The sequence below is a fragment of the Anomaloglossus baeobatrachus genome, chromosome 2, assembly GCF_048569485.1.
Source record: "Anomaloglossus baeobatrachus isolate aAnoBae1 chromosome 2, aAnoBae1.hap1, whole genome shotgun sequence".
Classification (NCBI taxonomy): Eukaryota; Metazoa; Chordata; class Amphibia; order Anura; family Aromobatidae; genus Anomaloglossus; species Anomaloglossus baeobatrachus.
In genome coordinates, this window is record NC_134354.1 from 585,396,322 (window position 1) to 585,408,894 (window position 12,573).

The 12,573-nt window shown below is 47.6% G+C and overlaps 1 protein-coding gene across 1 annotated transcript in view; it reads left to right on the forward strand.

The window, feature by feature from the left end:
• Positions 1-12,573, forward strand: part of RBM26 (RNA binding motif protein 26) — a 252,850-nt gene that overhangs the window by 190,491 nt on the left and 49,786 nt on the right. Inside the window, exons 17-19 of the mRNA XM_075336770.1 lie at positions 313-387; positions 9,521-9,688; positions 11,047-11,151. Of these exons, the coding sequence (XP_075192885.1) occupies positions 313-387; positions 9,521-9,688; positions 11,047-11,151 (348 nt within the window). The remainder of the gene's footprint in view (positions 1-312; positions 388-9,520; positions 9,689-11,046; positions 11,152-12,573) is intronic.

Here is a 12,573-nt window from a genome sequence, read left to right on the forward strand (position 1 = left end):
CACCCGGTGAACGGGGACACCGTATTGACAGTTTAGGTAAGTATTATAAAGTGATTTTTACGTTCTACACAGGGGCCTGGGCTCTTATATACAGCATGTTAGAATTCTGTATATAAGAACCCTCTGGTGGTGGCCGCAGCTTTATAGACGCCAAATCTGGTGACAGGTTCCCTTTAAATAGGGGGAGCCCCACACTCTTGGTGGTAACAAGGTGTTAATCCACTCTGAAAGCCTGTAAGTATAAGGTTATCCTGTTTCTTTACATAGTATTTTATGTGTACATTTATAATGTTTTTTCCCCCCCTGTAATAGGAAACGCTAAAACTTCAACAAGATGTAAGGAAGAAAAAACAGGAAATTTTAGAAAAACACATAGAAACCCAGAAGGTAACAAATATAAGTTGATACTGTACTAACACTAATCTTTAACACCTTCCTGACATATTGCACACTGGAATCTCATATGTTGGGTTGGCTCAGAAGCTGACCTTGCTTTATTTCAGGCAGATGTCGTCTTTGTTACTCAGTAATGATGACCGAGTTGCGAAATACTCTGATTCGCAATACTCGTAATGAGTGCTGTCTAATACTCGCGTATGCATTCTGAACAGTGTGTGCAATGCAAGTCAATGGGGAATACTCGCAATGTAACGAGTAAGGCTGCTTTCACACATCCGGTTTTTGCTGTGCGGCACAATCCGTCTCTTTGCAGAAAAAACGCAACCGTTTTTTTTTTTCCGCCGGTTGCGTTTTCTCTGACGCCTCATTGGGGGACACAGGACCATGGGTGTTATGCTGCTTATCCATAGGAGGACACTAAGCAGATGCAAAGATGTTAGCTTCTCCCCTGCAGTATACACCCCTTGGCCCAGCCAGGCTACTTCAGTTTTAGCTTAGGGTCTATAGGAGGCACATCTCTGCAGACTACTGCAGCAAGAATTTTTTGTTTTTAGAGGGCGACGGTTCCTTCGGGGACCGATTTCCCAAAATCATCAACAGGCGGGAACGCGGAGTGTCACCTCCCCATACCCCCTCCTGCGACGCTGGATCCTGGGCTGTTACTCACTGGACGACAGGTCTCATGGCACTGATTTTCCAGAGCCCAGAGCAGATGAAAACTTCCTCAGTCCCTCTTGCAGGCTCTGAGTTGATACATGCTCCGCACCAGCGTGACCAGACTGCCATCTCCACAGGAGCTGAGGTGAGATCATTCCGATTTTTCCAGAGCACATGAAAAACTTCCTCAGTCCCTCTTGCAGGCTCTGAGTTGATACACACTCCGCACCAGTGTGACCAGGCAGCAGGCATCAGACTGCCATCTCCACAGGAGTTGAGGAGAGATCCTTCTGATTTTTCCAGAGCCCAGAGCAGATGAAAAACATCCTCAGTCCCTCTGGCATGGTCTGAGTTGATACACTCTCTGTGACCGGGCACAGCAGACCGGAATTGGAGCAAAGGTCACACTGACTGGATGCACATGGGCTAATTGCAGACTCCTGCAAAGCATTCCACCTGTGGCGGGGGGAGGGGACAGCTCCCAGGACAGCTGCGGTACACTTATAGAGTTTTTTTCTGTCCACCATTGTTGTGCAGGGCTGGAGGGGGGAAGGGGAGTCCCTTCCCACCATTTTTTTTTTTTTTTTTTTTTTTTTTTTTTTTTTTATATTTTCTCATGCCTTCTTGTCAGAGCTAAGCCCCATCCCCTCCGACACTCTAAGCCACGCCCCCTCACGAAAGCGCGCGTAACCCTTCTCACACAGGATCTGCAGAGCATTGCTCCCTCTTGTTGTGATCAGAGCCTGTGGGCGTCTCTCAGAGCTGGCTTCCTCCTTCCCACTGGAACTGGGACACAGGAGCAGGGGGGATTGGCCATCAAGGTTCTGGGTGAGTTATATCCTCACTTGCACATTAGCTGTGCAGAGCATTGCTCCCTCATTACAATCGGAGTTTGTGGCTCATCAGCCAGAGGCTGCAGTCACATGTTTTATGCCCTGCACAACTACAGCAACAACTAAGACTTTTAATGCATCCTGCCACGCTGAGCTACTAGGGGATGATGGCACCTCTGCCTTCTGTGAGTCTGGTGCCCCTGTAGCTCCCCACCACCACCACCGCAGCAACCGCTGCCAGCCCAGAGCCTACGGCTCCCAGTCCTCAGGAGTGGGCACAGTTCCCAGAACCTGGGCTGGCTATGCAACATCGTCCTCACACCCCTCGGGGCCCCTGGACAGAACGCAGCCTGATGACACCTCTATAGAGGGTCCTTCTGATAAGAATCAGCCCTCTGCTTCACCGGTTGCAGATCTGAAAAAGGGCATGACCCCCATGGTTCTCCCTCTGGGGTACACAGATCGGGTTCTCCCACATGTTCCGCGGTCTCTGAGGAGCCGGAGGAAGGGGAATGATGTTTGTACCGTGATGATTCCTTGGTTTCAACCTCCCCGAGCGATCAAGCTGCGATGGACTCCCTTATTGCAGCAATCAACCAAAACTCTGCACGTGGAAGATCTCCCATTCACTACTCTAACCCTGCAGTCTCCTTTACAAGGGTGAAGAAACCTCAAAAAAAAAAAAAAAAAAAAAAAGTTTTTTGACGCCGCTTCGGTACCTGTAAACTCATGGAGTCCCGGTACCCCTTTGGCTTAGCTGTCTCTAAGGGCTAGGCCGATCCGGCCTCTGAGGACCCTCACCCGGCTTCCGCCTGCCTGAAGGACCCGCCTGTCTTTTACTTGATGGATCCTCCTTCAAGGACCCGACGGACAGACAAGTGGAGCAGCTCGATCGCTCCACCTTGAGGCTGCGGGTCCCTCTCCCCTTCTGTGTGGGTCGCACAGGCACCAGGACTACCAGTTTCCCTTAGACCCTCACAGATGTAACAGTTCAAATTGCTGCGGCGGCGGCAGAGTACCTCATGCAGGCCTCCCTCGACGCTGCTACCTGCGCAGTTATTGCCGCCTCAAATACCATAGCCATCTGTAAGGCCCTCTGGTTCCGAAAATGGAGAGCGGACTCTGTCTCTAAGAAGCCTCTCACAGTACTCCTTTCCAGACTGATGGTTTGCCGATCGTCTGGACAGGCTCTTTTTTGTCTGACACCACGGGAGGAAAAGAGTACCTCCCTCCCCCAACTCTAGCCCAGGATGTTTTTTACTAGACATGCAGGGCCCGACCTTCTCAGCCCTCCTCGAGTCCACCTCGTCCTGGCAGTCTAGACAAAGAACGATGAGTCTCGTCCTCCTCCATCTGGGCTGCCGCCTCAGACCCCAAATGGGTGCGATACCTTGTGTCTTCTGGTTGCCACATTGAATTCCGAACCCGATCCCTTGGTCAGTTTTTTCTCTCAACCCCCAAAGGCTCCAAAACACCGCGAGGCCTTCTCCTCAGCGATCCACTCCCTCCAAACGGCAGGGGTAATGGTACCTGTTCCGGACGGCGAGAGGTTCAAGTCCTTCTATTCCAACCTCTCGTGGTCCCCAAAAAAGGACGGGTCAGTTCGACCCATCCTGGACCTCTAACACCTGAGCAAACATGTGCACGTAAGGAGATTCAGAATGGACTTCCTAGGGTCCATTATTACCTTTTATGGTTGAAGGAGAATTCCTTGCTTCCCTAGCTATCAGGGACGCGTACCTGCACATACCCATCGCTCCAGCTCACCAAAAGTTCCTCCACTTCGCTGTTCAGGACTTCTTTTTTTCCATTTGTGGCCCTACCCTCGGCTCTGCCACAGCACCAAGGGTCTTAACAAAGGTCATGGCGGCCGCCATGAGTGCCCTTCACGCCAAGAGAGTGGCTGTTCTGCCTTGCTTGGATGACCTCCTCATCAAGGGCTCAACCAGCGTCCGGATCTCTGTGGGCACCCTATCCCGCTTAGGGCGGCTTCTGACTCCAGTCAAATCATCCCCGGTCCCGTCAAAATCCGTCACCTCCCTGGGCATTGTCACTGGACACCCTTCGAGGCTTGATATTTCTCCCTCAAGACAAGGCAACCGCTCTACAACAAGCGGTACACTGCCCTCCTACATACTCCTCTCGCTCCATACGATTCAGTATGAGAGTGCTAGGTAGGATATCGGCGGCTATAGAGTCAGTGCTGCTCGCTTAGCCACACCACCGCCCACTGCAGCTTGCGCTTCTAGCTGCCTGGGACAAGAGCCCCTTTTCCTTGGACTAACTTTTCACCTGACACCTTCAGTCAGGTATGCACTTTGCTGGTAGCTTCAGTCCTCTTCCATATCGAGAGGGAGTTTTTCTCCCCCAAGTGGACTGGCTATTTCTGACTACGGACGCCAGCCTCTTAGTCTGGGGAGCAGCGCACTGGCTCCACACTGCTTGGGGACGTTGGATGCCCCAGGAGTCTTCCCTTCCCAGAAATCATCCTGAAAATCAGCGCGATCTTTCTCGCGCTCAGGTCATTCCCCCCTTCTGCTAGCAGGTCGTTTGATTCGGGTCCAATTGGACAATGCAACAGCTGTGGCCTAGATCAATCTACAGGGAAGTACCAGCAGCAAGACAACTTATCTCGAGGTCCTCAGGATCCTCACCTGGGCCGAATCGACGGGGGTCTGTGTTTTCAGCGTTACACATACCGGGAGTAGAGAACTGGGCGGCAGACCTTCTAAGTCGCCAAGGCCTTGCTGCCGGAGAGTGGTTTCTCCACCCAGAAGTGTTCCCACACATCTGCACTCACTGGAGTACACCAGACGTGGATCTAATGGCCTCAAGGTTGAACGCAAAGGTACCCGCGTTCATAGCCAGGTCACGTGATCCACAGTCCATTGGCGCGGATGCTCTAGTCTCCTGAAGTCGCTTCCGTCTACCTTACATGTTTTTCGCCTTTGCCCCTGCTGCCACGAGTAATCAGGACGATCAAGGCAGAAGGAGTCCCGGTGATACTAATAGCACCGGACTAGCCCAGGTGCGCCAGGTATGCTGAATTAGTACAATTGCTTATGGTGCCTCGTAAGCATCCCAGACCTGCTGACCCAAGGGCCCATTTCCCATCAGAACTCCAGAGCCCTGAAGCTGACGGCCTGGCCATGGAGACCTGGACTTTAACAAGAGCGAGATTCTCTCCCGTGGTCATCTCCACCATGTACAGTGCCCGAAAGCTGGCCTTCATCCCGTATTTACCACCGTACATGGAAAACTTTCCTTTCCCTGTGCAGGGAATCTAATGTCCAACCTATGCCTCTGGCGATCCCCAGAATTCTTGATTTTATTTTTGCAGTCAGGTTGCAAAAGGGGTTGGCCCCTCCGCTCCCTTAAGGGGCAGGTTTCATCTCTCTCAATATTCTATCAATACTGCCTAGTTTGCAATCCGCAAGTCTAGACTTTCCTCAAGGGTGTTTCCCATCTAGTTCCCCCGTACAAACGGTCGCTGGACCCATGGGACCTCAATCTCGTTTTGGACGGTATCCAGAGGTCCCCCTTTGAACCTCTTAAGGAATCTTCTCTTGCTCGTCTGTCCTGGAAGGTAACATTCTTAGTGGCGATTACGTCCCTCAGACATGTTTCCGAACTGGCAGCACTCTCTTGCCGCGAACCCTTTCTGATCTTTCATCAGGACAAGGTGGTTACATAGTTACATAGTTACTAAGGTTGAAAAAAGACCTAGGTCCATCTAGTTCAACCTTCCTCCACCAGTTCTACACCTGGTCACCAAGTCATTTATAACCAACAATGTTGTGTGTACTGAGGAAATCATCCAGCCCTTTTTTGAAAGCTGTTATAGTATCTGCCATTACTACCTCTTGTGATAGGGCATTCCACAGTCTGACTGCTCTAACTGTAAAGAACCCTTTCCTGTTTAGCTGTCGGAATCGCTTTTCTTCCACTCGCAGTGAATGCCCCCTGGTCCTTAGTATTGTTTTCGGAAAAAATAAGTCATGTGCCAGTCCTTTATATTGACCACACATGTAAGGGGTTCTACGCCCCCTTCCGAATTTTCTTCCCAAGGTTACTTCCCCGTTTCATATGAACGAGGACATTGTTCTGCCTTCCTTTTGTCCACCCAGTCCCTAGGGTGGAAAGGTTCCTATATTCGCTAGACCTTGTGAGGGCTCTCAGATATTACGTACCCAGGACAGCCCCTTTAGTAACATGGACTCCTTTTTCGTCATTCCTGAAAGGCCTAAGAAAGGAGAGGCAGCTTCATAGGCAACGCTGGCTTGCTGGATTTGCTCTGCGATCCAGGAGGTCTACCACTTGAAACTCAAGCCCATTCCTAGTGGGCTGCGGACTCATTCCACGCGAGCAGTTGGTGCCTCTTGGGCATCAGGCTTCAGTGGAACAGGGGTGTAAGGCTGCGACCTGGTCTTGCCTAAATACTGTTTCAAAGCATTACCGAGTCCATACCCAGGCTTCGGCTGAGGCGAACCTAGGTAGGAAAATTCTGCAAACGATAGTGGAGCACCTATCTCAGTAGGCGCTCCTGGCTATCTGGGACTGGTTCCTAGTCCATGGGTTGCGTTGTTTGTTTACCCACCCATGGACTGCTTTAGGACGTCCCATGGTCCTGTGTCCCCCAATGATGGGTAAGAGAAAATGATTTTATGGTGAGTACACAAAAATCTGTTTTTTTCCGCATAGATTTTTATTAGTGCCGGATTGTGCCGTATGGCCTTGCGTTCGGTCCGGTTTTTGCCGGATGCGGCATATTTAGCCCATGCGACGGCCGGATGGAACGTTGACTGGCACGTTTTTTGGTCCGGCAAAAAAAAAAAAACCCGCAAAAACGTTTTTTGCCCCATCGCGCCGGATGCGGCGCTTTTTCCAATGCATGCCTATGGACGCCGGATGCGGCGCGATGTGGCAAAAACCGCATCCGGCCGCTGTATGCGGTTTTTTGCACTGCGCATGCTTAGTAGCGTGCCGCAATCGGCAAAAACCAAACGGGCCGCATGTAAAAACTTATGCAAGGGATGCGTTGTTTTTGCCGCATCCGTTGCATAGGTTTTAGAGCCGGATTTAGCCGCACTGCTAAAACCGGATGTGTGAAAGCAGCCTAACCCAAATGATGTACTATTTGCTACTCGCACGAATAGTGCAGCATTCCGGTTACTCATTACATTGTGAGTATTCGCCATTGACTTGCATTGCACTCACTATTCAGAATGCATACGCGAGTATTAGAAAGTACTCGTTACAAGCATCGCGAATCCGAGTATTTCGCAACTCGCTCATCATTATTACTCAGCCATCCTCATGCTAAATATCAGCAAGTGGAGCTAAGCTGAGATCAACTCTTTGAATACCACTGTCAATTTCTGACTGCAACATTTACAGTATGGCTTGAGTGGGCATTGCCGTTCCATATGCCACTCACCCCAAACCCCTTGATACAAAAGTGGGGTGCCGATGGTCGCTAGAACAGCCAGGGGTCTACTGAAGATCACTGTGGCTATCAGAATTATACTGCTCTGTGACTGACATTCATTAGAAACAATGATTGTTACTTTATACTGCGGTAACGTGATATATAGCATAAGCGATCACACGCACATTCTAGTCCACTAAGGAGATTAGCAAAGGGAAAAAAATTCTTACAGATATTTACAAAGAATAATTATGGCTTTTGCATGAAAGGGAGGAAGAAACAAAGACAAAAAATCACCATATCAGACAGGCGTTCAACAGTGGAAGAGAGGCAGAGGGATTACCCATTAATCAAGATTTATTTGCAAATTTGCAAATTGCCAAGCGTATTAAAAGGTGAAATTAAATTTTTAAGTGGGGAAGAAGAGTGGGATGAGCGTGCACAACCTGTAACTATATGGATTTAGCTGGGTGCCACATTATGCATGGTTAAGAGAAGCATGCAAAGAGAGGAGGAAAGACATATGCATAGTAGATGGGCAGACCAATATACTGTATGTAAGCAATGAAAACTTAATTGAAGTTACACAAGAACATATAAAACCTTATAAACAACAAACCATATAGCAGTTGGATGGGTAGGATAAACAATTTGTGAGTGCACACAGCCATTCCCCTCATCTGCGTTCTTTGCACCCTACTGTATCTCCTTTTACAATGAGCACTTGTCACACTGAACCAGAATTAGGGTACCTTCACACTTTAGCGATGCAGCAGCGATCCGACCAGCGATCTGACCTGGTCAGGATCGCTGCTGCATCGCTACATGGTCGCTGGTGAGCTGTCAAACAGGCAGATCTCACCAGCGACCAGTGACCAGCCCCCAGCCAGCAGCGATGTGCAAGCGACGCTGCGCTTGCACGGAGCCGGCGTCTGGAAGCTGCGGACACTGGTAACTAAGGTAAACATCAGGTATGGTTACCCGATGTTTACCTTAGTTACCAGCTCACACCGCTTAGCTTAGCGTGTGCAGGGAGCAGGAGCCGGCACTGGCAGCGTGAGAGCTGCGGAGGCTGGTAACGAAGGTAAATATCTACCTTGGTTACAGCTTACCGCAGGCTGTCAGATGCCGGCTCCTGCTCCCTTCACATTCAGGATTGTTGCTCTCTCGCTGTCACACACAGCGATGTGTGCTTATCAGCGGGAGAGCAACAATAAAAAAAAACGAACCAGGGCTGTGTGTAACGAGCAGCGATCTCACAGCAGGGGCCAGATCGCTGCTCAGTGTCACACACAGCGAGATCGCTAATGAGGTAACAAAAAACGTGACTCAGCAGCGATCTCAGTAGCGATCTCGCTGTGTGTGAAGTACCCCTTACTCCCAGTATTTGCACAGACCTTTTGTTTCTTTTTGACAATCCACTTGTATTCGGGATGTGTGTATATTGATGGCTTGCTCCTGGTTGACCTGTAGTTATTGTGCCACATAGGATGTGATGAGAATGTCCGCCATCGGCCAGTAAGGGCTTCGATTTATAGACCTAGCGCAGAGTCCATCAGTTTCTGTGACATTATTATTTTTTATTCTGTTAGCTGCAGGTGACTAAAACATTTAATATCAATTGGTTCAGATGCACAACTAATCTACCTTAGATATTTTTTGAGTTTAAATAAAATGCAGATTAAAGTTTTTTTTGTTTTTTTTTTTTTGTAAGTAGCATTTAAGGGGCTGAACACTACTGACAATCCCTTCTCAATCGGTATGTTTTCCCGCTGTAAAATAATAAGTTATGCTTCCTTTCGATGCAGGAACCATTCTAGCGGTGTTGGCATTGGCTGTCCCAAGGCTCACTTGATATAATGCACCTGGGGACAATCAGCGGCCACTTGACTGTCTCCTCCTTTGGACAAATCAGATATCCGGAGAAAGTAGCCTCAGCTCTCACTTCCTCCGGATGTCAATTATGTCCAAAAGAGGGGAAGGTGAAGTTTCCACAAGGATCGCGTGACTTAATAATACACACCCATGGAATGATGCTGACACCAGAGGCGAGTATAGGTCTTATTATTTTACAATGGGGAAATATAGGGATTGAGGAGTGGTTGTCTGAGTAGTGGACTACTTCTTTATTGTAAGGTAGTCCTCATGTGTAGATTCCAGTCCTTTTTATAACCGTCTTGGCTAATCAATTTATATGTTGCAGATGCTTATAACTAAATTAGAGAAAAATAAGGGCATGAAGGCAGAAGACAAAGCGGAGATATTGAAAACACTGGAAACCCTGACTAACAGTATTACTAAACTACGAGATGAGCTGAAGGCGATCTCTTCTTCTGGAAATGCCTTGCGGAGTACTAAAAGTAAAGCTCAGGTACAGTGTGTCTTGTCCTGTCCTGCTGGTACACTTGTGTGAATCACTTGCATATTTTTGTCCTCCACTTGGAAATAGTCACAATGGATTATTAAAACAAGGTGTCAACAAATTGCTTCCTGAGAGCTTGAAATCCATCACTTGATTGGGCAATTCCTTGATTCATTTCAGTTTAAATGATTCCTAAACCTCATGTTTTTATTTTAGGATTAAAATAATAGCAGGTTGAGAAGTGGCAGAAATCTGCGTGTAGTCTCTCATCCATCTGTGGCCCCCACATAGAGACAGAGATTTTTTTTGCCCCAGTTATGAATAGCTAAGAGGGAAATAAACCATTAAGCAACCACAGTGTCGTAAAACATGGCTGAACTCTAGTAGGGAGGGCAGAAACGTGGGTTTGTTTTCTTTCCATTTCCTTACAGTGCCTTCTTGTTAGGGTTTGTTCACATGTTGCATTTTTACCATGCTTCCCTCCGTGGTTTTGCTGAGACAAAACGGAGCTCTTTACTGTCCCAGAAAAGTGAATAAGATTCCTGAAATCTCGTGCTCACGTGGCTGATCTTTTCCCTGCAGATTTGACACGTGTTTTTTTTTTTTTTTTTGTACAGAAATGTGTACTACTGGAACCAATCACCAGGATTTTCGTATATAAGCTAAAGCCAGTGCTGTACTGGCATTATCAGGCTGATTCTCTACATACCTGTAGTAGTCAGCTCGGATGTTTAGGTTTTGAAATCCAAGAATGTAAAGTTTATAAAATCGGCAAATTAGCATAAGTATTCTACAATTGATTTAACTGTTCACTAGCAGGACCTGTGAGGTCATACCCATGTGACCAGAAGGGGCGGGGCCTCAGACAAAAAAGCTGATACCAGGAAGCAACATTTTCCTGTTTGCTGAGGCCCTGCCCCTTCTGGTCACATGGGTATGACCTCACACAGGTCCTGCTGCTAGTGAAATGTTAAATCGATTATATAATATTTATGCGAATTCTAACGGGGAGGGGATAACTATGAATACCCCCCAGATATTATCTGATCCTCAGCTGCTGTCACTCAAGAAGCTGATGAATTTATAAACTTTACTTTCTGGGATTTCAAAACCACTAAACATCCGAGCTGACCACTAAAGGTATGTAGAGAATCGGCCTGATCGTGCCAGTACAGCACTGGCTTTAAGTTATATAGGAAAATCCTGGTGATTGGTTCCCTATGTGTGCACATACCCTAAGTGTATGCGGAAGTGTCAGCTGAATGGTCCACTGTGCTGGAGATAGGCGAAGTACAATCACACAGGACTTCACAAGATCGGACTAGCACGCTATATAAAAAGACTTTGTTTTCTGTTTGTTTTTAAAGATGCAAAAGGAACTACTTGATACCGAGCTGGACTTGTACAAGAAAATTCAGGCAGGGGATGATGTAGCAGAGCTAAGGCGGAAATATACAGATCTACAACTTGAGGTACTTGTTTTACTACTGAGTATTCTTTTCCCTGGGATATACCTTCTGTGAGGGGAACTGATTCTGTTCTTCATGTGCATGGTAACTAAAGCCCTTTGTTTAGATCTGCATGATTTAGATTAAACTCATTAGTTCACCTATTGTGCTGTTTTGTCAAGTCTCTAGTCTGAACATAGAGAGAATCAATTAGATTTTATAAGGAAAAGCATATTGCTACACAAAGTGAAGAGTTTTATCTTTGTATTCCAATGAATTGACCAAATTCAAATTGAGTGAAAACTCTCCCCCCCCCTCCCCAGCCAAGAGCCTGAACATTACTTTATAGGCTGTGTGCACACATTGTGTCTTTATCGCGTTTTTTTTTTATGCATTTGAGAGCAGATTTCTCACAAAATCTGAAGGGAATCCTGATGCCGGCAAAGTCAATGAGAGTCCTGAAGAGTAATGCACACATTGAGCATTTTCAGTGCTCAAATTTGATACATAAATAAATCTGCACCTTGTCAATTCTTTCAGTGTTTTTGCTGGAGGTTTCACCTATTTTAATGAATGGGAAAAATCTGTGCTAGAAACGCTATTTGAAAAAGTAGCTAAACACACATTTTTTGCCTCTACTTTTTTTCCTGCCAAGAGATGCACAAATGGTCGAGATATTCCTGCATCAACTTCTAAACGTGTCCACATATAGTGAATATTGTTATATACGAGACATAGACATTTTAATACGATTTCACTGTGTCTTCTCTAGTCCGGCTAACGGAAGAGGACATAGCTGCTTCTAAACGTTTAATCTGCAAGATGACAACATAACTGTATCTAAAGACTTAGGGGCACTTTGCACACTTCGACATCGCAAGCCGATGCTGCGATGCCGAGCGCGATAGTCCCCGCCCCCGTCGCAGCTGCAACATCATGGTGATCATGGTGACATGCACTCACATGCACTGCGACGTCGCTCTGGCTGGCGACCCGCCTCCTTATTAAGGGGGCGGGTCGTGCGGCGTCATAGCAACGGCAGGCGGCCAATAGAAGTGGAGGGGCGGAGATGAGCGGGACGTAAACATCCCGCCCACCTCCTTCCTTCGCATTGCGGCCGGGACGCAGGTAGGAGATGTTCCTCGCTCCGGCGGCTTCACACACGGCGATGTGTGCTGCCTGCTGCAATGAAGAACAACATCGTAACATCGGTCATTCCCAATTCATGGAAATGACCGAGTCTACACCGATGATACAATAACGACTCTTTTGCGCTCGTTAATCGTATCAAAAATGCTTTACACACTACGATATCGCCGGATGTGCGTCACTTTCGATTTGACCCCACCGACATCGTACCTGCGATGTTGTAGTGTGCAAAGTGCCCCTTAATCTGCAGGATGAGAAAAGAGATGTTTTTTTAAAAGGTTAATCTGCGATTCTTAG